Raw genomic sequence first — 26555 nt, 5'->3', positions numbered from 1 at the left:
ATAAGCTTCTTCCAGGATTAATGTGGTAGCAATAAGAGTAGGTAATTTCAGCTTGAAGGTAATACCCAGCAGGTTAATTTGTTCCGTTTCTGCCTTCTAACATTCTACATGTAATTACAATACACTTGACAGCCACTCCAATAAGCAGTCCAAAAGAGAAAAGGTTAAGTGACTGGTTCAAAGTCAAAATGCTGGTGGGACGAGGAAATGGACCTGAGACTGCCTGATCTGACAGCACAATTATATTATCTTTCTCTTTGGCAGGGATGCTGTATGTAAGAAAAGGACTATACTAAATCTCCAAATGTAAACAGTATTAGAAATCCTTATTTTAGGAACTTGGAAGATATTTTACTAATTACTGAACATGATACAACTGGCAATCTCTTTTGCAGAAGGAAAAAAGATATTTCAGGGCGCCTGGGTGGTTCAGTTGGTTAAGCGACTGCCTTCGGCTCAGGTCATGATCCTGGAGTCCCTGGATCGAGTCCCGCATCGGGTTTCCTGCTCGGCAGGGAGTCTGCTTCTCCCTCTGACCCTCCCCCCTCTCGTGTGCTCTCTCTCATTCTCTCTCTCTCAAATAAATAAATAAAATCTTTAAAAAAAAAAAAAAGAAAGAAAGAAAAAAGATATTTCAGAAGGCTTCTCAGCTAATTCTAAGGATTGTAAAACTTTGTCACTCAAATGATGTTGTTTCAGAAAATTATCTTCTACCTGGGTCTCCTCAGCTAGTTTACGATGATACAGGGTTGCTTATAGTTCAGCCACATGTAGCCACAAACCTACATGCAGTAAATACCCAAGGTCCCAGCCTAAAACGAGGTTAGAGGAGGGAGGGAAAGACGACCGAAGAGAACACTGGCACATGTGAATCAAGACAATGTAAGCTTATGGGGAAAACAGAATTTCCCAGTCCACATATATAAATACAATAGGTATCACTGGAGTGGCAGGGGTGAGGAAAGATAGGTTTACTTGAAACAATATGTGATCTCCTCTTACTAACAGCTGTGCCATCAACTTCTACTTTGTTTGACTTTGTGATTACAGTGATGCAGACCACATGGTCTCCTTAAATTACATAAGCCCAGGGGCACCTGGGTGGCTCAGTCCATTAGGCATCCAACTCTTGATTTCGGGTAAGGTCATGATCTCAGGGTCTTATCGGGCTCTGCACTCAGCAGGGAGTCTGCCTGAGATTCTCTCTCCCTCTCCCTCTGCCCCTGCAGCCTACACTAACTCATGCACTTGTTCTCTCCCTTTTTCTTTAATAAATAAGTCTAGGGGCGCCTGAGTGGCTCAGTCAGTTAAGCATCTGCCTTCGGCTCAGGTCATGATCTCAGGGTCCTGGAATCAAGTCCCATATCGGGCTCCTTGCTCCGCGGGGAGTCTGCTTGTCCGTCTCCCTCTGCCCCTCCCCCATACTCATGCTCACTCTCTCTCCTCTCCTCTCTCTCAAATAAATAAAATCTAATAAATAAAATCTTTAAAAAAATTTTTTTAATAAAATTAAATAAATAAATCTTTAAAAAATAAATTGCATAACCATATTTCACAGTAAGACTATAGTGACCCCATACCAATGACTATTAAATGCTAATTTTGGATATATATGTGCATCAAACCACCATATTGTACACCTTAAACTTACACAATGTTAGATGTCAATTATATCTCAACAATGCTAAGGGGGAAAATGCTTCTAGGAAAAGAACTGGAGGTGAATGGAAAGAAAAAACTTGGTACTGTAAGAACCCAAAGAGAGAACTTTCATTTAATGCAGATATATACAGAAACTAAAAGATATTATGATTGAGATTTACAAGCTATTTTTATTACACAATTTTCTGAATTGATGTTTATTACCTGATGTCGTTTGATAATATCTTTTAATTTGTTAGCCAACTTCAGATCAATGTCTGGAATGAGGTAGATGTTGGGTCTGGTCAGACAGTTGCTCTGAGGAAGAAAGAACAGATTTTGAAATTCTCTTGGTTTTGAAATGATGTCACATTATTAATGAATTACCCCAATGACCAAAGTTGACATTCAAAGCCATAGTGCTTAAAATGAGATGTTTTTTTAGTATAGACTATAGAACTCTCAACTCAATATAAAGGCTAGGTGTTCAGCAGGCCACTTAATGCCATCCCCAGATCCCTTCTCTGCAGCTAAGTACACCTGGACAAAAAATGTTCAGAATCACAACCTAAAGAAATTCATCATATTTTTCATTAAGGTACCACATTGACATATTGATACTTCTATACCCAATCTTACCTGAATTGACGTTAACAGTCCAAATCTAATGTAATATTTCCACCTACACCTTTTATTGGCAAGGGGGGGACCCCCGAACTGGATCCCAGGGGAATGCCCATTTTGGTTCATTATGTAAGTTACTTATAGCTCTTTTTCCCATTTGTAAACTTACAAATAGCAATGATTAAAACATGCATATTAACTCCTCATCACCAAAAATCAGTGACCAACAAAAAAAAATTGTTTCTCTAGCGGTTCATGAGACAAGTTTCAGGCATCGAGTTAATGATAATATCTAGTTGAATCTTTGCTAGCTGCCCCCCCCCAGGAAGGCTAATTCAGTAATCATTAAAAATTACCAATCAATAGGGTGCCTGGGTGGCTCAGTGGGTTAAGCGACTGCCTTCTGCTCAGGTCATGATCCCAGAGTCCTGGGATCGAGTCCCACATCAGGCTCCCAGCTCAGCGGGGAGCCTGCTTCTCCCTCTGACCCTCTCCCCTCTCATGCTGTTTCTCTCTCTCAAATAAATAAATAAATAAATTACCAATCAATAAAAATACTAGGAAAGAAAAGAAGAATACTAAGTGTTCTCTCTTCCAGGTTATATCCAGTTGGGGAAATAAGATCTATATTTGTGGTATAACCCTGAAACAAATCCAAAAAAAAAAAAAACAGAGAGAGAGAGACTATATAAATGAGTGACCAGTAGATTGAGAGTGTTTATATTAAATATGAAAGAAATTCAAATAACAGATTAGGTGATATAAAGGAAGAAAGTATCAGGGCATCTGGATGGCTCAGTCAGTTAAGCATCTGACTCTTACTTTCAGCTCGGTCATGATCTTAGGGTCATGAGATCGAGCCCTGTTAGATTCTCTCCCTCTCCCTCTGGCCCTTCCCCCACTCTCTCTCTCTCTAAAAAAAAAGAAAGAAAGAAAATATCATAGATTATTTCACCAGAAGTTTAGGATCAATATTCTATAAATGACAAGTTTTAGTCATACTTTATAGCTCTAATCCCCCAAAACCCATAAAAATAATAGAATAGATTTCAGAAAATTTTTCTTCCTTTGATCTTTTGGCAGTCAATAAAGCCAATCTAAGAACTGAAAATATATTACAGGGAAAATTTTTTTAATAATTTAACGTTCTGAGTTACCTGCACCAATGTTTTTTCAATGTTCATAAACATTTCAACATTCCGATCCATTCGGGATGGATTCTGTAGATCAAATCTACGCCTAAAGAGAAGAAAATCATTACTTAATTTGTCTTCTACCTTAAACAAAAGTGAAACTTAGTTTTAGCACTCAACACAAATGAATTCCAAAGATGTGGAAATTAAAACAGTGCTCTACAAAACATGAGGGTATTTTCTCAGTATAAGAAAGCAGTGTCAAAATCTTTGTAAAACATTAAACATTATGACATTAAGGTCCACTCCAGTCAAAATGAAGTACCAATTCCATGAGGTATCCTGTTTTTAAGTCTAAAATACTACATCATATAAAAAAGGAGTCCACAGATCCAAAGGCAGTAAACTATTACACCACTCTTCAAGTATAAAGAAAGTTTACCTACTTTCTATATGCTTACAAGTCATTTGCTCAAATTCAGTGTCTGTGTTCTCTTTGAGCCTACCATTGTCCTAAATCTGGTAAATTCGTCTATTTACCTTTTCTCTCTCCCCAATGTCTTTTTATTTAAGTACCCAAGCCTAACATTCTAACATTGTCTGCCTATTCTCACCCACTTCCATATGAGTAAATCTTAACAAATTTGAATGCTTCTTTCTCCGTATCTTTTATTCAACACTTACTTTGATTTTGCTCCATTTTAATTCCAGGGAAAGTACAGCTCAGTGATTGAGAGTGTGGGCTGTGGAGTCAAACTGTTCTGGGTTCTAATCCTGACCCCATTTGTATTTATGCAGTCTGGAGTGATTTACTAAATCCAAGGATCAATTTCTCCCTGAGTACAATGGCCCATTACAGGTTTTTGTGAAGGTCAAATGAGGTATATAGGTTAAGGGCTTAAGACTGTGTTTATGCTTAGTCTGTAAGTGACCAATAAATGTTAACTATGGTCATAATGTTTGTTTTCTGGGTTTGTTTGTTTTTTAAAGATTTTATTTCTTTATTTGACAGAGAGAGACACAGCGAGAGAGGGAACACAAGCAGGGGTAGGGGGAGAGGGAGAAGCAGGCTTCCGGCAGAGCAGGGAGCCTGACGCAGGGCTCGATCCCCAGGACCCTGGGATCATGACCTGAGCCAAAGGCAGACGCTTAACAACTGAGCCACGCAGGTGCCCCTGTTTTCTGGGTTTTTAAAAAAGATTCATTCATTTTGAGAGAAAGAGAGAGCAAGGGGAGGAGCAGAGGGAGAGGGAAAGAAAGAAAGAACCCTCAAACAGATTCCCCACTGAGCACAGAGCTCGATGCAGGGCTCAAGCCCAGGACCCTGAGATCATGACCTGAGCCGAAATCAAGAGTCAGCTGCTTCACCAACTGAGCCATCCAGGCGCCCCTATGGTTATGTTTTTAAATCATTACTACCATGTGCTAGCTAGGATTAGGCAGTCTGAATCCAGAGCTTATGCTCTACCTCTCAGGTTGTCCTATTTTAACCTGGAGATGCTCCCCACACCTCCAACCGTTCTTCCAAACTCTGCAGCCTTTCCTGTATGTCACTACCTACTCTGTGGGCTCCATACTATCGCCTCCAGGGTCTGCCACAAGCCACTCCCCCTACGAAGCTAGTCCTGGCTTCCGCCAGGCTCCTAATACAGCCTGTGCACTCTGCTGTTAAAGCCCCACAACGGAATCATCTTGTTGGTGAGACATCTCATTAGATGCCTTGGGGGCAAAAACCAGGTTTTTCTGAAAATGATCCTATATAGCCCTAGTGGCTAACAGAATGTGTGGCTTTAGGGACACCTGGGTGGCTCAGCCAGTTAAACGTCCAACTCTATTTCAGCTCATGTCATGAGCTCAAGGTCGTGAGATTGAGCCCTGTGTCAGGCTCTGTGCTGGGCGCGGAGCCTGCTTAAGATTCTTCTCTCTCTCTCCTTCTCCCTCTGCCCCTCCTCACATCTAAAAAAAAAAAAAAGAAAAGAAAAAGAAAAAAAAGAATGTGTGGCTTTATAAAGCAAACCACTCAGGAAATTAATATTATGACTGAGATCCAATTCGGAAATTAAGGCATGTCCACTAAAGCACAGAAATAGGTAATTTGGAAAGGAACTAGTTACAGCTTAAAAATGGCATTTACATGTAAGAGGGACCTTTGTCCCAAGTAACTGTATCTTGATTTAACCTTGGTACCCAGAACTTACCCTTAAATCCCATTTTTTGGGTTGTTTAGTATCTTCCTTTCCTAACTTCTTCTGAGGGAAGGCATAGGTCAGAAATTCCAAACAATTTCCATTAACTGGCACAACAGAGTAACACGTGACTGACTGAGACAACCCTATTAGAGCGGACAGGTTTCCACTGCTTCTTTCAGCACAATACAGGGAGAGCCATGTGAGTATCTCCCCTTTCTAAAAGAAGGGGTCACACTCTTGGAGCGCCTGGGTGGCTCAGTCCTTAAGCACCTGCCTTCGGCTCAGGTCATGACCCCAGAGTCCTGGGATCGAGCCCCACATCGGGCTCCCTGCTCTGCGGAAAGCCTGCTTCTCCCTTTCCCACTCCCCCTGCTTATGTTCCCTCTCTTGCTGTGTCTCTGTCAAATAAAAAAAAATCTGGGCGCCTGGGTGGCTCAGTTGGTTAAGCAACTGCCTTCGGCTCAGGTCATGATCCTGGAGTCCCGGGATCGAGTCCCGCATCAGGCTCCCTGCTTGGCAGGGAGTCTGCTTCTCCCTCTGACCCTCCTCCTCTCATACTCTCTGTCTCTCATTCTCTCTCTCTCTCAAATAAATAAATAAAATCTTAAAAAAAATAAATAAATAAAATAAAAATTAAAAAAAATCTTAGGAAAAAAAAGGGGGAGGAGTCACTCTTCCACAGGCTTCTGATAACAAAAGAACTATATCCAGAAATGTCTCACTTCAGAATTGCTTATATAAGCCTTTACTCTTATTATTCATAGAGAAACTGCTTCCTTAGTAAATGATTCAGATGAGGCTGAAGGGAATTATCACTCGTGGAAATCTAAGAAATAGTTTGAAAGTAGTCATTAAACAAATTAAAACAGGGTTGCCTGGATTTACCTGCAAATGAAAATGAAAAGCTAAATGAATGTGGTAACAGAAAAAGAAAATTAAGAATTTATTCTGCCTTTCTGATTATTGATGAATTAAATTTCTCAGTATTCCAGCTAATAAATGAAGTAGGAATGACAGAGTAACAGTCTTTTACAAAGAATTACCTAAAAAACAATAAGCACCTCAATCTATATATTAGAATTACCTACTTTTTAATTTTTCAAAATTTGAACACTACAGCTTGGAAAAGTTGTAATGATAACATGATTCTAGGCACTGAACATCAACATCGGTCTATTACAAGCAGAAACAACCAGACATTGTACGCCTCCAGAGGGAAGAACACAATGCTGTCTATTAAGTACTGCGGACCAAAAACAAACCAAACAAAACAAAACAAAGCTGAATCAGACTAAGCCTCTAGATCTAACTACCACTTTACTAGAAATTTAGAAGACTATGCTAAACAATATCCTAAGGAACATATTAGCAAAATCTAGAACACAGAAAATTCTACAAGACAACTTGCTTTTGTAAAAAATAACTTGCGAGGATAAGGGGGGAAGAGAGTGCAAGGAGGAAAACTATAAATTTTTTTTTAAAGGGGGGGGGAGGGCCAGAGAGAGAATCTTAAGCAGGCTCCATGATCTCATAACCCTGAGATCATGACCTGAGTTGAAATCAAGAGCTGGAATCTTAACCTATTAACCCACCCACGTGCCCCAATTTCCTAAAAGAGACTTAGACACATCAACCAAATGCCACGTATGAATCTTTAAAAATACAAATTAATATAAAAAATATTAATTAATATAAAAACCACCCATGAAATAATCAGGGAAGCTTGAACACTAGTGGGTATTTAGTAACAATGAAAAATTATTGATAATTTTCTTAGCTGTGATAATGGCACTGTTATAATGCTTTTTAAAAAAATCCTATGCTGGGGAGCCTAGCTCGCTCAGTCGGTTAGGCGCCTAACTCTGGATCTCAGCTGAGGTCTTGATCTCAGGGTCATGAGTTCAAGCCCCACGTTGGGCTCCACACTGGGCGTGCAGCCTGCATGTAAAAAATAAATAAATAAAAAGCTTTTCGGTGGCGCCTGGCTGGCTCAGTCGGTAAAGCATGCAACTCTTGATCTCAGGGTAGTGAGTTCGAGCCCCATCTTGGGCACAGAGATTACCTAAAAAAAAAAATCTCATGAGGCGCCTGGATGGCTCAGTTAGTTAAGTGTCCAACTTGATTTCAGCTCAGATCATGATCACAGGGTTGTGAGATGGAGCCCTGCATCCCTTAGGATTCTCTCTCTGCCTCTCCCCCTCGCCCCCCAAAAATCCTATGCTTTTAATAAAATTTAGAAACAAACAGATGAAATTATATAAAGTTGAAGGTGCATGAAGGTAAATGGCAATTCATATTATTCTCTCTTTTATATTTTCCATAATAAACTAAAATGGTTTGCCAAACAATGATTTAATAATACAACAGATTAAAGCTTTTTCCTGATTCAGCAATATGCTATGTAAGCAAAAAAAAGTATTTAAAATATATGCATATTATGAAAAACTGAAACGGGGCGCCTGGGTGGCTCAGTCGGTTAAGCATCCAACTCTTGATTTCAGCTGAGGTGGTGATCTCAGGGTCATGAGATCAAGGGTCAGGCTCTGCTTGAGGTTCTCTCTCTCCTCTCCTTTTGCCCCTCCCCCCAACTCATGCTCTAAATTAATTAATTTTAAAAAGCTTTAAAAAGAAAAACTGAAATAAAACTCAGGTAAATATAGTATAACCTCTAGTTGAAAGATTTAATCTGACTTATTTTGAAATTACCACGACTATTTAAATAAGTTTTACTTTATACAATATAGAAAAATGCTCAAACCTACACACAAGAGAAATCAAATTAAAGCTAAAATTATAAAGCTTTTTGAATCTTAACGTAGCCCTATAGAAGAGACAACAGATGAACATGTAACTCTCTGGCTTTTAAAACCTTTGCTCATTTAAAATGTAGATACGAGCTCTTCATTGAGGGCTTACTAATTAATGAATCTTCTGCTTTGTTTCCCTCTGGCAATCTGCCCGGCAATGTCTTAGGGCAGCCTTTCAATCTAAGGCAATACTATCTGTCAAAAGGGCCTTCATTAGCTTTACTGCTCCAATTTTGTGCCTCTTGTGACTATTGTTAGGGATGTTCTCTTCTCATCTTCAGCTACGTACAGAAAATATAGTCTGAATAAAAATAATCAACAAAGGATCCTGGAGAATGAGTTTAATTCCTTGGTAAGTAGCTTCAGAAGCAAACTTGGAAAAGGCAAGACAAAACGCATTGAGCTGGGAGCAAGGTGAAAAGCAGACAACAGTATAGCAGAACAGTTGTGTGGGAAGTGATGGAAGTTGGCCTCAAGAGTAAGGGGCTTTGTCTAATAATGGCAAGCTACAAAAGCATGGAGACCATCAACAGAAGGATAGTCCTGTATACCACAATCCAAAAGGATGGCAAATAGCCTACAGATAAACAGCTTGAAATAGGTAGGCATATATGCAGGGAGGGAGGTCTACTACATAGAAGTAGACAACAAATTATATCCTGCTTAGGTATGTGACTTCGGGGATAATTAAGGTGGTTTGGATCCTTGCTATATTATTTTTTAAAAATTTAAAAGCCAGATGGCTGTTTTAAAATATGCTATAAAAATGGATAATTCTTCACAAGTTAAAAGTTCTAAACCATGTTTGTGCGAGAATGACAAACTCACTGACCAGCATTTCTCAAAGTAAGGCCTGATGACCATAGTGTTCTGAAAATGCCGATTTTCATTTCACACCACACTTAGTAGTTAACAATGTATGTCCACGAAGCCCAGTAATCTGTATTTTTAGAAGTATTCCAAGTGGGGGCACCTGGGTGGCTCTGTTGGTTAAGGGCCTGCCTTCAACTCAGGTCATGATCCCAGGGTCCTGAGATCAAGAGCCCTGCATTTGGCTCCCTGCTCAGTAGGGAGCCTGCTTCTTCCTCTCCCTCTGCCATTCCCCCTGCTTGTGCTCACTGGCTCTCTCTGTCAGATAAATAAATAAAATCTAAAAAAAAAAAAAAAAGTATTCCAAGTGATTCCTAAAGTTTGAAAGCCACTGCCCGAGACTTATTGTGGTAGTATCTAAAAAACAAAAATCAAAAGGAGACTTTGAAGGCAGGGAATAAAAGTTGAACCACCAAGTCTGAAGGTAGGAAGAAAAGTAGGTCTGAGCTTATCTGCAAGAAATAAATGTCAGCAGCAAATCGTGTCAAAGGGAAAAATAAAAGGCCACTTCTCACGTTAAGACAAATCCCAAACTTTATTTAACTAAGCCTAGTTCATCACTGCCAAGCAAAACTAATAAAACACAATATTTTCAATCAACAAAATCTTTAAAAGTCATGAAATATGATTACAATACACAGTAATCTGTGTAGAACTGAAGAATAAATAGAATTCTAATCACTCTGCAAGAGGACACTGACATTTATTGAGTTGAATTTGGTTGTATTTAATCTCTCCTCCTTCAGGAAATGTTTTTAGATTTCCATAGGATGTCAAAATCCCCCTGGTTTGGTATCCCTCAGTTATATACAACTATACATGAAATTAGCCCAAAATTTTATACTTTAATGAAAACCTACAAATAAGGTTTTCTGACTATTTAGAGACATCCAGAAAGATCATACTCAAACACTCTGGAATCTTAATCTGTACTGTCTGTTGAATGTTCCCACTCAACCTCAAAAATGATACTCCAGTTTGACATCACTGAAAGCTAAAAGAAAGCAGGAAGTAAGAAAGAACCAAATAGAAACAAGAGAAAAAAAGAATGGCCACTTAGAAGGAAATGAGCAACTGTGGAGCTAGACTGTGAGGTTAACTGAAGAACACAAACGAGGTTCAGAGGGGTATGCTGGGTGTGGGGAAAGAAAGAACCAAACAGAAACAAGAGAAAAAGAGAATGTTTAGCCATTTAGAAGGAAATGAGCAAACTCTGGAGCTAGACTGTGAGGTTAACTAGGGAACACAAACGAGGTTCAGAGGAGTATGTTTGGCGTGGGGAAAGTCGGAGGCACCATCAAGATGACAGGCCACTAATCAGACATCCGAATGGGTGGGTGGTCACTAAAATATGCATGGTCAGAGTGTAAGTGATCCACCGGCTGCAAGTGTGTACGTCTCAGGAGGAGGGGGAAGTGTGCACTGCAACTAAGTGTCTAATGACACCAAAAAGGGGATGATTCTGGTACAGTGTGAGTAAAAGACTTGGAAAAATTCTTATTCCTCACTCCTCTTAAAGGCTCCAACTTTAACCTTTACTTCTTTCTTGGCCTCCCTTTTAATTTAAAAACATCTTATTTGGGGCGCCTGGGTGGCTCAGTTGGTTAAGCGACTGCCTTCGGCTTGGGTCATGATCCTGGAGTCCCGGGATCGAGTCCCGCATCGGGCTCCCTGCTCGGTGGGGAGTCTGCTTCTCCCTCTGACCCTCCTCCCTCTCATGCTCTCTGTCTCTCATTCTCTCTGTCTCAAATAAATAAATAAATAAAATCTTTTTAAAAAATAAAAATAAAAATAAAAACATCTTATTTTACATATCCTTCTAAACCCCTTTTGCCTAAAAATATTCCATTGTACTGGCACACAAAGCAAGTTCCAGAACAGGTGACTTAGGAGAAGTCATCTCACTTTGAGACTGTCCTCGAGTCCAGGTCAGGATTTAGGACACAAACTGAACACAAACTAAGAAGAGAGTTCCATGTGGGAATCTAGAGCTAACAGTAGGGTACGAAATCATATGAGTAGTCAGATAGGCTGTCAATCCTAGCTCAGGGAACACCCTGTAAGAGTCACAACACCACAGCCAGAAGCAGAGGGCAAAACAGCAAGTCACCTCTGGTGACAACACACTTGTGCTCATTGCATCAATTAACCAATATCTATTAAACACCCACCCATACATAAAAAGTTCAGCAAATACACAAAGTCTGTATCACTTGCTATTCACTGTAAATAAATCATTTACTCATAAACTTGTCCTATGTATCAATGTGAGTACTTATTTGCATTTCCCAGCCATATTTTGAAGTACCCAAATTACATAAGTATTCTCCTAGAAAGATGCTAAGACTGAACTGCACATAGACAACACAACTAAAACCTCAAAACGACTTCAATTCCCTCCAGCACCTCTTCAACCCCCTGCCCGTGAGGTGACTCCCGCTATCCTTGAACTCCGGAACCATCACCATGAAACATTCACTTGTCTCAGCAGCTGACCTTCCCACACAGAGATGGCAGAAACCCCAGAGTTCAAGAGGGAAAGCACCAAGAGAGACAGGGTAAGAAAAGGGAAAGAGAAGAGTGAAGAGAAAATGCAACACTGCAAGAACAACAGCAATGATTCCACTCCTAGCTGCACCACTGCCCAAGTAATGGTCTGTGCTCTTGAGCTGGATTCCTCTCGTCTGTGTCCTCAGGACAACACACTAGACAGCTCTCGTTCTGAAGGCCTGGCTCACGGGAACAATTAAGCTGCTATATTTTAGCACAACATTAAGTTCACAATACACATTTACATATTTCACAGTGAGCCTACCTTCCAACTTGCTAACAATACACACTCACCTATTATCTAGGTACAACCATGTATGAGAAATAACTTGCCTAATAAATGCAATAATTGTTCAATGTTTTTCCTAGATGTAGGTACAAACTAGAAAACCAGATGAAACTTTCACTTGGCACATCAGTTATAACGTGCTTTTAGAATTCTCTAACACCATACAAAGAAGGAAAAGGATTTAACATTAAATAAATATCACATCAAAACATACAAATAAACATAAAAACTTACCATCCCTGTTCATTTTTATACTTGTAAGCAGCCCCAAGAATGTGACACAAGGTGCCTCCAGCTTTGAAATCCATGAAACATTTTGCCTAAAAATGATACAAGTTACACATGAGAAAAATAAAAGTTCTGACAAAATTAGTCATGTCTGAATTCAAAGTTTTATAAACTCAAAAGTTATCAACTGCTAGCTTAACCTTAAATACTTTCTAGAACCAAATAAGACATAAGGATAAATTTTTCCAAAAGTGAATTAAAAATTTTTTTAATTCAATTAATGTATTACTCTTTTAGTAAACAGTCTCTTAAAAATAAGATCTACAGGGGCGCGTGGGTGGCTCAGTCGTTAAGCGTCTGCCTTCGGCTCAGGTCATGATCCCAGGGTCCTGGGATTGAGTCCCGCATCGGGCTCCCTGCTCAGCCAGGAGCCTGCTTCTCCCTCTTCCACTCCCCCTGCTTGTGTTCCTGCTCTCACTATCTCTCTCTCTGTCAAATAAATAAATAAAATCTTTAAAAAAAAAAAATAAGATTTACAAAAGATAAATCAAAATGTTTCAGCAGGAAATACTAATGGACAGAAAATACTGATATACTACAAACTCCGCTGATAAATTTAAAATGTGACTTTTTTTTTTTTTTAAGATTTTATTTATTTATTTGAGACAGAGAGAATGAGAGAGAGAGAGCACATGGCGGGGGGAGGGTCAGAGGGAGAAGCAGGCTCCCCGCCGAGCAGGGAGCCCGATGCGGGACTCGATCCAGGGACTCCAGGATCATGACCTGAGCCGAAGGCAGTCACTTAACCAACTGAGCCACCCAGGCGCCCCTAAAATGTGATTTTTAAAATATTTAAAATTCAAGTAAAACACAATTTCCAACAATATGATTTCCTGTAGAGTGAGAAATATTAGTATACATTAGACTTTTTTCCCAACTGAGGTCCCTGACTTTAAATTATGCAAAAATTATAACTGTACTCTTACAATAATATTTTAATGACCATGAAACACAGTGTAAATTATATGTAAAATTATAGCTAAAATCTGTACAACTTGAAAGAGATGTGCACTTTATGGATTATAAAAGTCATGCTCAAATAAATCAAACGCTGAATGACTTATACATTATGAAGTATAAGTAAAAGTGAAGTAAAAGTTTCACATAAACTGATCATCAAATATAAGGTGGAAGTATTAGAAATACGGCATGCATTTTTTTCCTTGAAAATGATTCCTACAAAATAATATAATGAAAAGAACTGCATGATGTCAAAGGCAAAAAACAGAACAGTGGTTGCTAAGGGTTGGGTAGAGAGTGCAGAATTAAGGTTTAATGAGTACAGTTACAATTTGGGAAAATGATAAAGTTCTGAAGATGGATGGTAGTAACAGTTGGACTACTATGTGAATATACTAATGCCACTGAACTACACACCTAAAGATGATTAAAATATTTTACTACAATGAAAAATAACATTTTTAAAAATAAAAAATACTAAGAAAATCATTAAGATGAGCTCTTCCAAAATAAGCTAACAAGTGAGCCTTCCAAGTCATTCTGGTTATCCTCTTGCTTTTTAAATACATAGGTTTGAGTTCCTAATTTCTTTTTTTTTTTAAGATTTTATTTATTTATCTGACAGAGAGAGACAGCTAGAGAGGGAACACAAGCAGGGGGAGTGGGAAAGGGAGAAGCAGGCTTCCTGCAGAGCAGGGAGCCCAATGCAGGGCTCGATCCCAGGACCCTGGGATCACGACCTGAGCCGAAGCCAGATGCTTAATGACTGAGCCACCCAGGTGCCCCAAGTTCCTAATTTCTTGCCCAACACTATTCCCGGTACACCCCAACTGTTGCATTACATATTCCTAAACAAATACATCCAGGTGCAATTCTTACCATTGACAACATGTTATTTATCTGAGAAAATGCACAAGTTATTACAATTTCTAGTGTTGGCATCTTAAATTAGAATAATGCGCTGAGGGCGCCTGGGTGGCTCAGTTGGTTAAGCGACTGCCTTCGGCTCAGGTCTTGATCCTGGAGTCCCGGGATCGAGTCCCGCATCGGGCTCCCTGCTCGGCAGGGAGTCTGCTTCTCCCTCTGACCCTCCTCCCTCTCATGCTCTCTGTCTCTCATTCTCTCTCTCGCAAATAAATAAAATCTTAAAAAAAAAAAAATTTGAAAAAAAAAAAAGAATAATGCGCTGGTAGGTACCTACAAGAGTAGAATGAAACAGTTCTACTAAGCCTTCCCTGAACCCACAGAGACTGGGCTAAAATGCTCTCTCCAACCACATATGCATATCACTACTGATGCACATGCAAACCACTCACAGCATAATACTGAAATGACTGGTTTATACGTTTATCTGTAATATGAACTCCTTGAGGACAGGAACAGTGTCCTATTCAAATCTTTAACATCAATATTCAACAGAGTGCCTGACAATGTAGGTAATCCGTAAAACTTTTCTCAGCAGTTCAAGTATACTAAAACAATTTAAAAGCTCATAGCCTTAAAAAAAAAAGATCAGCCATGCTACATATTGATCAGACCAGAACAACAAAACACGTAATTTAAGATTAAGGTCAATTTCTGGACAGGCAGTAAATTTGAGAAATTAAAATACCAGATATATGTTTAAGATAGACACAGTAACTTCTATCAACCACTGCAGGAACAAGTGATAACTGAAGAAGTAGAAACTGAGACTTCCAATTTTCCAGAGGTAACATCTAAATAAAGGGAAAGAAAAGAGGGAAACTCAGAAACCTGTCAAGGGCACTAGTTCCAGCAATGAAATGCAAAAAGGAAAACATAAATCCATAAAGATGTGACAGAAAAAAAACAAAAAGGGACACGCACCAGACATCAAGGATTCTTAGAGCCTGCATGGGAATGGATTTGGGACTCTGGGCCTAATGATAAGCTCATTATCAAAATCACCCGGATAAAAAAGTAGTAGATCAGAGTCAGGGGACGGCAAGTTGGAGGCAGAGACAAGAGACTTTGCAAGGACACCCACGGGGCCCTGACTGTATCACCTCACCCAACCCTCATCCCAACCACCCCCAACACGGAAGAGGCCCTGCCCTAACTGACACTGGATATAATTCGAATACAAGAGCTCATGTGCTTAGACATTCTCTGAAGGAGCAGCGCGGATTGTTCGTTGTAAGTTCCTCTTGATTAGTATTGAAAAACTTAAAAAATAAGAGGGCAAGAGGATTCCAAAACTTGAGCTTTCCAGAGCCAGCAAGATGCTGCTTTGCCTGAATTATCTCAGTAGCTACACACCCCATCAGAGACTTGGGATCAAGGACAGCTCTAATCGGCTGCTTCTATTCCTAGCTGTGTGACTATACTGCTTTTGATAAGCTGTTCTATCTCTGGTTAACTATTTGGAAAATTAATCTAATCTTATTCTGGATGTACGTAAGTGGTCTCATCCTACCTATTTATAGCCCACCTAAAATTCTGCTGAGCTGATAAAACCTAGAAAAAGATAAATCTAACTGCAATACTTAAAAGTGCTTAAAATTTGTACCATAGTGTCCTTATTTATTTCTTTGGCTTTTTTTTTTTTTTTTTTTTTAATTTATTTGACAGAGCGAGACACAGCGAGAGAAGGAACACAAGCAGGGAGAGTTGCAGGGGGGAGAAGCAGACTCCCCACGGAGCAGGGAGCCTGATGTGGGGCTCAATCCCAGGACCCTGGGATCATGACCTTAGCCGAAGGCAGACGCTTAACAACTGAGCCACCCAGGCGCCCCTCTTTGGCTTATTTATTAAAGGCAGTTTGTCTTAACTGGAAAAAAGAGGATATATACTTGTGTACGTAGAACATACACGTCTATAATACCGTGTTCTGGTCTATTAATCGATATGATGGTGCAAAAAATAAACATGAGAAAGTAATAAAGGAACAGAAACGGAGAATGTCCAAGACACCAAGAAAGGTCACAGAAATCACAATGTCATCTTCACACCTTGAAAAGTTGTGGGGAAAAAGGCATATCACTTAGACTCCAGAACCTTTTTACCTCACAAAATAAGACAATCAAATATTCCATACATTTCTCTGTGTACTTTAACTGCTTTTGGAGTTCAGATAGTGCTTTCTAGAAATTTTCCCCAATGTTATTAATAAGAGAAACTGTAACAGTCTTATAATTAGCACCTCTAATCATAGCTAATAATTGCTGTAGTACTCTTATTCTTAGGGAGAACAAAAAGTATTTTCATTGCTACCAATTACTGAGAATTTACATTTACTGTGTGGCACTGTATATACATCATGGACAACTTGCTATTTATCTGAAAAAATGCACAAGTCATGGCAATTCCATAGTGTTGGCATCTTAGCTGAGAATAATGTACCTCATTTACTCCTCAACAATCCTACAAAGTTGACTCTTTTCATGCCATTTTACAGATGAAAAAGTGTTAATGGCTCCAGCAATATGACAGGCTGAATAACCAGAAAACCCTACCACTTCAAATGTACGCTGAACAAAATACAACAGACGTTATCTTAAATGTACAGCTGGATTTCTAGGAAGAAAGCAAATCCCTAGGTACAAAAATCAAAGAAGAAAAAAATCAAACTAAAAGTCAAAGTGGCAATCTTCTGAGGTAAAAAAAAAAAAATACCACGCTAGGGTGACATGGGGTGGGGATAATGAGACTCAACAGGCAAGTAATGACAACATTGATAAGATAAAGGCTAGGGCTTCACTGTCAATGCAGGACAGGAAATAACACTACAGACCTAAGCAAGGGAGGACGTCAAAACTAAGGCTATCACCCACCATAAACGCATGGAGAGCCAGGGCTATCAACAGGTTCACCAGTAGGGAAAGGATGAGCTAGAAAAAAATACCTGCCAGCAAAGAAGATAACAAGCTTCCATCTCAAGATAATTTGAGTTTGGAACTTAACTAACCACTCAGTTAGAAATCCCATGACAAATTCATGTAAGAATTTGGTCCTAAATTTAGCAGGTCCTCTAGAGTACCTTAAAGAGCAAATTCTCAGCCCAGGCCAATAGGATTCCCAGGTAAAATTCCACTGAAGGAAGTGCTGATGTTCCAAAATTCAAATACACAGCAATCTTAATTATGTTTTGTTTCCTTAAGTCAACAGAAAAAACAAACAGAAGAATCCTAACATTTCAGATAAAAGAAAAAACTAGGATAGGACTTGTACAATTAGAATATATAAAATGGGGCGCGTGGGTGGCTCAGTCGTTAAGCATCTGCCTTCGGCTCAGGTCATGATCCCCGGGGTCCTGGGATCGAGCCCCACGTTGGGCTCCCTGCTCCACGGGAAGCCTGCTTCTCCCTTTCCCTCGCCGGCCGCTCTGCCTACTTGTGCTATCTCTCTGTCAAATTAATAAAATCTTAAAAATAAATAAATAAAGACACTAAAGAGAAAGATCTGAAAAATATATACATGTAACTCCTAGCACATGTACCATTCAATAAAAGCACAACTGTCAGGTTATATAGCAGATCAGACAACTACACATAGAAAAGTTTAAAACGGGGCGCCTGTGTGGCTCAGTTGGTTAAGCGACTGCCTTCGGCTCAGGTCATGATCCTGGAGTCCCGGGATCGAGTCCCGCATCAGGCTCCCTGCTCAGCAGGGAGACTGCTTCTCCCTCTGACCCTCCCCCCTCTCATGTGCTCTCTTTCTCTCATTCTCGCTCTCTCAAATGATGAATAAATAAAATCTTTAAAAAAAAAAAAAAGAAAAGTTTAAAACTTATTTGTGAAGGATTAGAAATTGTGAAGGAGGGGCGCCTGGGTGGCTCAGTCGTTAAGCGTCTGCCTTCGGCTCAGGTCATGATCCCAGCGTCCTGGGATCGAGCCCCACATTGGGCTCCCTGCTCTGCGGAAAGCCTGCTTTTCCCTCTCCCCCTCCCCCTGCTTGTGTTCCCTCTCTCGCTGTGTCTGTCAAATAAATAAAATCTTTAAAAAACAAAGAAAGAGGGCGCCTGGGTGGCTCAGTTGGTTAAGCGACTGCCTTCGGCTCAGGTCATGATCCTGGAGTCCCGGGATCAAGTCCCGCATCGGGCTCCCTGCTCAGCGGGGAGTCTGCTTCTCCCTCTCCCGCTCCCCCCTCTTGTGCTCTCTCACTCTCTCTCTCTCAAATAAATAAATAAAATCTTTTAAAAAATTAAATAAATAAATAAATAAATAAATAAATAAAAAACAAAGAAAGAAATTGTGAAGGATTTAAATCCCTAGCTTCAAGAAACATATCAGGTTTTTTTTAAAGATTTATTTATTTGAGAGAGAGAGAGACAGCTAGAGCAGGGGGAGGGGCAGAGGGATAGGGAGAGAGAGAAAATCCTCGAGCCAACTCCCTGCTGAGCATGGAGCCCAGTGCAGGGGCTCAATCTCAGGACGCTGAGATCATGACCTGAGCCGAAATCAAGAGTCAGACACTTAACTGACTGAGCCACCCAGACCCCCAAGAAACATATAAGTTCTGAGGAATATATTAAAAATACATAATAGAAGCTACACCTAGACACACTATTGTACAACTGCATAACAGCAAAGACAAAGAGATCTTAAAAGCAACCCGAAGAAAAGAGAGTACCTAAAAAAACCAAACAGCTGGACTGATGGATTTCTCAACACCAATAATCTCAACAAGTTACAAAAAATATTAAAATATGTTCTTAATATAACAAATTTCAAAATTTATAATAAGAAAAAAACAATCATTCCAATCACCTTTGAAATAATAATGCAAGGGTCAAAAGAGAAGTCAAAACAGAAATTAGAAAATATTGGGGCTCCTGGGTGGCTCAGTTGGTTAGGCGACTGCCTTCGGCTCAGGTCATGATCCTGGAGTCCTGGGATCGACTCCCACATCGGGCTCCCTGCTCGGCAGGGAGTCTGCTTCTCCCTCTGACCCTCCCCCCTCTCGTGTGCTCTCTCTCTCTCTCATTCTCGCTCTCTCAAATAAATAAATAAAATCTTTAAAAAAAAAAAAAAGAAATCCGAAAATACTTTAGAACTACACAGATCAAAACGTATGAGCCACAGCTGGAGATGCACATGTTTAAAAGGAAAAAAAAAAAAAGGAATGCTGACCCCTACATCATGTAATACACAAAGATCAATTCCAGATGGATTATAGTTATAAAGGTGAAACATAAAACAATAAAGCTTCTATAAAAAACACAACAGGGGCGCCTGGGTGGCTCATTTGGTTAAGCAACTGCCTTCGGCTCAGGTCATGATCCTGGAGTCCCTGGATCGAGTCCCGCATCGGGCTCCCTGCTCGGCAGGGAGCCTGCTTCTCCCTCTGACCCTCCCCCCTCTCTTGTACTCTCTCTCATTCTCGCTCTCTCAAATAAATAAATAAAATCTTTAAAAAAAAAAAAAACACAACAGAATATATTGATGACTTTGGAATAGGCAAAGGGCATAAAAATATTAAGCATAAAAAAAATCTTATAGATTATTCTATGTCAGCGATTGGCAAACTGTAGCCCACAGGCCAAATCAAGCCTGCTGTTTATGTAAGTAAAGTTTTATTGGGAAAAAAATCCATGCTCATTGTCTGAGGCTACGTTCACACAACAGCAAAGATGAGAAGCTGCAGCAGAGACTACATATTTACTCTCTGACCTTTTACAGACATTACAGATAAAACCATTTACCACTTGGCCTTTTATGGAAAAAGTTTACTGATCCCTGCGCTATATTACGATTAAGAACCTCTGTTCATCAAAAGACATCATCATGAGAATAAAAAGATAAGCTACCAAGAGGATATTTGCCATAAATATGTCTGACACAGGACCCATAACCAAAACATGTAAGAAAAACCCCTTTAAAAAGAAGAAAAGAAACAAACATTCCCACTCTTGATGGGAATGCAAACTGGTACAGCCACTGTGAAAAACAGTATGGAGGTTCCTCAAAAACTTAGAAATAGAACTACCGTATGGGCCAGTAATTCCATTTCACTCATATGTGGAATTTAAGAAATAAAACAAAGGGAAAAAAGAGAGAGAGACAAGAAACAGACTCTTAACTATAGAGAACAAACTGATGGTGACTAGAGTGGAGGTAGGTTGGGAAGATGTGTGAAATAGGTAATGGGATTAAGGAATATATTTATCATGATGAGCACTGAGTAATGTACGGAACTGTTGAATCACTGTATTGTGCACTGGAAACTAATGTAACACTGTATGTTATGGAATTAACTTTTCTTTAAATGAGAAAGATAAATGACTGGATTTAAAAAATGGGCAAAAGATTTGAACTTCACTTCAACAAAGAGAATAGCCAAATAGTCAATAAACACAAAAGGGTGCTCAACTTCACCAGTCATCAGCAACTAAAGAAAATGCAAACCCACAAATCCACCCAAAAACTAAAATAAGAGGGCACCTGGGTGGCTCAATCAGTTAGCGTCCAACTCATGATTTCGGCTCAGGTCATGATCTCATGGGTCATGAGATCAAGCCCCACGCCGGGCTCCACTAAGCAGGGAGTCTGCTTGAGGTTCTCTCCCTCTCCTTCTGCCCCTCCCCCACACTCAGGCTCTTTCTCTCTCTCAAATAAATCTTTTGATTAAAAAAACTAAAATGAATGAATCTTAAAAAAAAAAAAAACTAAAACAAGAAAATGTCCAAGCATCAGTAAGAAAGTAAAGAATTAGAACCCTTGTACATTGCCTGTGGGAGTATAAATTGGTAAAATTGCTCTGGAAGATTAGCAGTATCTACCAAAGCTGAAAATGCACACCCCATGACCCAGCGATTACATTCCTAGGAATATAACAGAAATATGTACTTTTAAGGGCACCTGGGTGGCTCAGTCATTAAGTGTCTGCCTTCGGCTCAGGTCATGATCCCAGGGTCCTGGGATCGAGCCCTGCATCAGGCTTCCTGCTCACCGGGAAGCCTGCTTCTCCCTCTCCCACTCCCCTGCTTGTATTCCCTCTCTGTCTGTCAAGTAAATAAAATCTTTAAAAAAAAAAAAAAAGGAAATATGTACGTTCACCGAAAGACATATACATACAAAAATATTCACAGCAGCAATATTTATAATAGCTCTAAACTGCAAATTACCCTAAAAGCCAATCAATGGCAGAATGGATAAATTGTGGAATATTCCCATAATGGAACACTACATAGCAAGAAATGACAATGCTGCCCATTTTTCAAATAAATTTTTATTTGAACACAGTCACACCTACTCATTTAGGTATTATCTTTGGCTGCTTTTACGCTACAAAAGACTGATTAGTTGTGACAAAGTCTGTATGGCTTGCAAGCCTAAAATATTTACCATCCATCCCTTTAAGAATACATTTACCAACCCCTTAAACAGCAATCAGAATGAAGAAATTTCAACTCCAAGTAATAACATGGTAGAATTTTACAAATATGCTTGCCTATATGCTTCAAAAATTTAAGTCATGAATGACAAAGACAGGATGAACTATTTCAAATTAAGACTAAAGAGACATAACTAAATAAAATCTGCAATCCTGATTTGGATCTTAAAGAGGACACATTCTTGTGACAATCTGTTGAAATGTGAAGACTGATTATATAGTAAATAACAGTATTGTCTGTATCAACGTTAAATTTCCTAAATTTGATCATTGTAAGACAAGGTTTAAAGAAGAGCCATGCTGCATGCAGTCTGAAGTCTCTACAGCCACCACCTCCCTGCTAGATTGGATCTCCTGAACGCCAGGAACTTCTCAAGTGACTTCAAAAGTGCAGTCACTGTACTGACAGACTAGTAATTTGTCCTCAGAAGTCCTTTTGTTCTTGCTTCTTAGACCTACATGCTAATCTTGGCTCTCACCCTTCTCCATTCCAAAAAGTCCTAGAATTCTGTATGATCTTAGCAGAACAATACTCAGATACAGATCATAAAAACCCAAAGTTGGAGGAATCATCATGTTCACCAAATCCAACAGTTTTTTTTTTTTAAAGATTTTATTTATTTATTTGAGAGAGACAATGAGATAGAGCATGAGAGGGGGGAGGGTCAGAGGGAGAAGCAGACTCCCTGCTGAGCAGGGAACCCGATGCGGGACTTGATTCCGGGGCTCCAGGATCATGACCTGAGCCGAAGGCAGTCGCTTAACCAACTGAGCCACCCAGGCGCCCAAATCCAACAGTTTTCTAATGTTTCTTTGCCAAAGAGCTCTTTCAGGAGCAGAAAGCTCAAAAAGAAGTCTATCAGGAAAAACTGTTCAAAGTGAAAAACTTGAAAACAACAGATTCCTCTTAGACCTCCCCATTTATTCCTCTGTTCCCTCAGTCACTCAGGTGCTCTGCAAGGAACAATTATAAAACCAATAATCAGGTCCAACTCCTTTTTCTGATAATTATATGCCTCTTCTTATCAACTTCCTTCTCCCTAAAACTATTTACCACACAGCATAGTTTACTAAATCAAATGAAGAAAAGTGATTGCCAAAGTGACAGTCCTTGGACTCGTATTCTTTCCATTACACCAGACTGACCAAGTTCATGAGAATCTCTGCCATGAAGTCAGTCACACTTACTGGATAGAAATTCCAAAGTGTCAGAGAGAGATAGCCTATGGACTGTGACTCATCTAAAATGTCCCAAAATAATACTACCCAGTCCAAATACACAGCCTCATTTGTAGAAAAGGCTTTGACAATAAATTTTACCTTCAAAGTATTTACATGCATTCCAAAGTTATATATTAAAATGTATTAAGTTCCTGTGACAGTTTGAAAATAAATTCCAAAAAATTTAATGAACGTCCCTGAAAATAGGTGTATCCATCATAATGTACCTCCTTTTGAGAAGTAATAATGTCACCAAGTTCTGATCATTGCTTTAAAATAAACCAGCGCTGTGTTTTACATTTTGATAGATACTTTAAGAAAAGATCAATTTCGCAAAGTATTGTTCACTTCTCCAGCTAACTTCATTAACAGCCTTTCACTCTTCCTATCTTTGAGACAGTTACCAACATGACAACAAAGGCAATATTTAATTGATAAAATTTGGCTTCAATTCAAAGGGCACTGCAACATTTTGTTAGTCCTCAGGTTTACATAAAATACACTGTCTCAGATATGAGTTGAGTTGAAACAAAAGACCTAGCTCTTTGGGGCCTTCCTTAGGAGCTGGAGGTGATGGCAAACTAGTATAACAAATGTTCAAACAACATGTCTCCATTAGATCTACATTTTTACTTTACCAAGAAAACTTCTGCTAGACCAAACTAGCAATCTATTTTTCATGCTGTTAAGTACTATATACCACTTCTAATTTCTCAAAGAGCTTTCATTATCACACATCTTGTGATCCTCACAGCTACATCATAGTGTCTGTAGAGTAAGAAACACTTTCCCAGAAGCAGTAGGTACAGGGGGAAGTACCCTCCCCCAAGGTCACAGAGTGCTGGACATAGCTAGTTAACTCCAAAGCCCAGGGCTCTTTCATAACACCTGGTTCCAGAAACTGGTCTGAGGTGATTCCTTATGTTACATTATTTCAATTTAAGAAATGAATGAGGGGCGCCTGGGTGGCTCAGTAGATTAAGCGTCTGCCTTCAGCTTGCGTCATGATCTCAGGGTCCTGAGATGGAGCCTCACGTCGGGCCAGGTTCCCTGCTTCTCCCTCTCCTGCTCCCCCTGCTTGTGTGCTTTCTCTCTCTCTCTCTGTCAAATAAATAAAATCTTAAAAAAAAAAGAAAAAAAGAATGAGCTTTATTTTAGCAAAATCAACGGCTTTTAAACTCTCTCAAGACTTCTGATTCAAGTCAGATCAAAGAGACCTATACTTTATCTCTGATCTCCAAAACCTAAAATGCTTAAAAAAAATCATTACAGAAAATATACCGGGCTAAGTATCCAGAATCGTCCTGCTGAAAAAGAACTAAAAATGCTGATATAATACACAAAACATCTTCTAACAAAAGTAAAATTGGAAATCTCTGAAAGATAACTGGCTGGCCATGAAGAATAACAGCACAGAAACATCAATGACAATACTGACAAAGAATATAGTCTTTACAAATGCACTTTGTAAAATTCAGCAAACAAATGTCTGCAGCCTTCATCAAGCAACAACAGCAATGCTTGGGCATGGCAGAGAATCTAACTTATTTATTATTAACTTTTATTATTGTGTTATTAGCACATTACAACACACAAACTGCCCTGTTTTTTTAAAAAAAAATTACACAGCATATGAAGAACCAGGAAAGTATGGTCCATTCAGAAGGAAAAAAAATTGACAGAAACTATCCCAGAGGAAAGAAAAAGGAAAGAAAAATGAACACAGTGTAAGGGACCTATGGAACACCATCGAATTTACCAATATACACGTTATGAGAGTCCCAAAAGAGAGAAAAGAACACCAAATATATGAAAAAATTATGGCCAAAACTTCCCAAATTTTATGAAGAACGTGAATTTATACATCCATGAAGTTCAACAACCTCCAAGCTGAATGAACTCAAACACATCATAATCATCCAAAGTCCACAGTTTACATTAGGGTTCACTTTTGGTGTTGCACACTCTATAGGTTTTGTCAAATGTATAATGACATATCCACCATTATAGTAGGACACAGGACAGTTTCACTGTCCTGAAAATCCTCTGTGCTCTGCCCATTCATTCCTTTCTCCACGCCAAGACACTTTATATTCAAACTGTCAAAAGAAAGACAAAGGATCTAAAATGCAGGGAGGGGGCGCCTGGGTGGCTCAGTCGTTAAGGGTCTGCCTTGGGCTTAGGTCATGATCTCAGAGTCCTGGGATCCAGCCCCGCATCAGGCTCCCTGCTCAGCGGGAAGCCTGCTTCTCCCTCTCCCACTCACCCTGCTTGTGTTCCCGCTCTCGCTGTGTCTCTCTCTGTCAAATAAATAAATAAATAAAATCTTTAAAAAATAAATAAAATGCAGGGAGAGAGAAGTGACTCATCATATACAAGGAACTCTAAATAACATTTAACACCCAATTTCTATTCAGAAAACATGGAGGCCAGAATAATGAGAAGATACAGGTAAAGTGCTGAAAGTAAATAAGTTTGTATCCTGCAAAACTGCCCTTCAAAAATGAAAGAGATGGGGTGCCTGGCTGGCTCAGATGGTTAAGAGTGCAGCTCTCGATCTCGGGGTTATCAGTCCGAGCCCCACACTGGGTGTAGAGATTACTTAAAAGTAAAGCTTTAAGGGGTGCCTAGGTGGCTCAGTGGGTTAAGCATCTGCCTTCAGCTCAGGTCATGATCTCGGGGGTCCTGGGACTGAGCCCCGCATAGGGGCTTCTCCCTCTGCCTTTGCCCGTCCCCCCCACCCCCCGCTCACGCGCTCTCTCTCAAATAAATAAAATCTTTAAAATAAAATCTTAAATAAAGGGCGCCTGGGTGGCTCAGTTGGTTAAGCGACTGCCTTCAGCTCAGGTCATGATCCTGGAGTCCCTGGATCGAGTCCCGACAGGGAGTCTGCTTCTCCCTCTGACCCTCCCCCCTCTCATGTACTCGCTCTCTTCTCATTCTCTCTCTCTCAAATAAATAAAATCTTTAAAAAAAAAAAAAATCTTAAATAAAGTAAGAAAGAGATGAAAAGAGGCTCCACATCATATGTAATCAGGGAAATGCACATTAAAACGAGATACCACTACACACCTATCAGAATAGTCAAAATCCAGAACACTGACAACACCAAATGCTGGTAAGGAACGGAATGTTATTCAGTGCTAAGAAAAATGGGCTAGCAAGCAATGAAAAGACATGGAGTAACTTTAAGTGCATATTACTAAGTGAAAGTAGACAACCTAAAAAGACTACATACTACATATTCCAATTATATGACACTTAGGAAAAGGCAAAACTATGGATAGTAAAAGGATCTATGGTTGTCAGAGGTTACTGAGGGAGAAAGGAATGCAAAGGCAGAGCACCGAGGATTTTCAGGACAGTGAAACTGTCCCGTGTCATACTATAATGGTGGATACACGTCATTATACATTTGACAAAACCTACAGAATGTACAACACCAAAAGTGAACCCTAATGTAAACTATGGACTTTGGATGATAATGATGTGTCAGTGTAAGTTTGTCAATTGTAACAAATATAGCACAGGATTTCCGTAAGAGGGGAGGTTATGCCCCATATGTCAGGGCAAGGGGTATATGGGAAACCTCTGTACCTTCTGCTCAATTTTGCTATGAACCTAAAAC

At 39.6% G+C, this 26555-nt stretch overlaps 1 protein-coding gene across 6 annotated transcripts in view; it reads right to left on the bottom strand.

The window, feature by feature from the left end:
- SMARCC1 (SWI/SNF related, matrix associated, actin dependent regulator of chromatin subfamily c member 1) overlaps positions 1-26555 on the bottom strand; it is a 181074-nt gene that overhangs the window by 133997 nt on the left and 20522 nt on the right. For all 6 annotated transcript variants that reach the window (XM_064596765.1, XM_064596757.1, XM_064596758.1 and 3 more), the window contains exons 3-5: positions 12338-12423; positions 3423-3504; positions 1867-1959 (exon numbers count right to left, since the gene is read on the bottom strand). In XM_064596765.1, the coding sequence (XP_064452835.1) occupies positions 1867-1959; positions 3423-3504; positions 12338-12423 (261 nt within the window). The remainder of the gene's footprint in view (positions 1-1866; positions 1960-3422; positions 3505-12337; positions 12424-26555) is intronic.

This window comes from Mirounga angustirostris, unplaced genomic scaffold, assembly GCF_029215605.1.
Source record: "Mirounga angustirostris isolate CCGP_5_RB_7025 unplaced genomic scaffold, mMirAng1.0.hap1 SCAF_1, whole genome shotgun sequence".
NCBI classification, from domain to species: Eukaryota; Metazoa; Chordata; class Mammalia; order Carnivora; family Phocidae; genus Mirounga; species Mirounga angustirostris.
The sequence above is the reverse complement of the archived record's forward strand: the minus strand, read 5'-3'. Positions and strand labels throughout refer to the sequence as shown.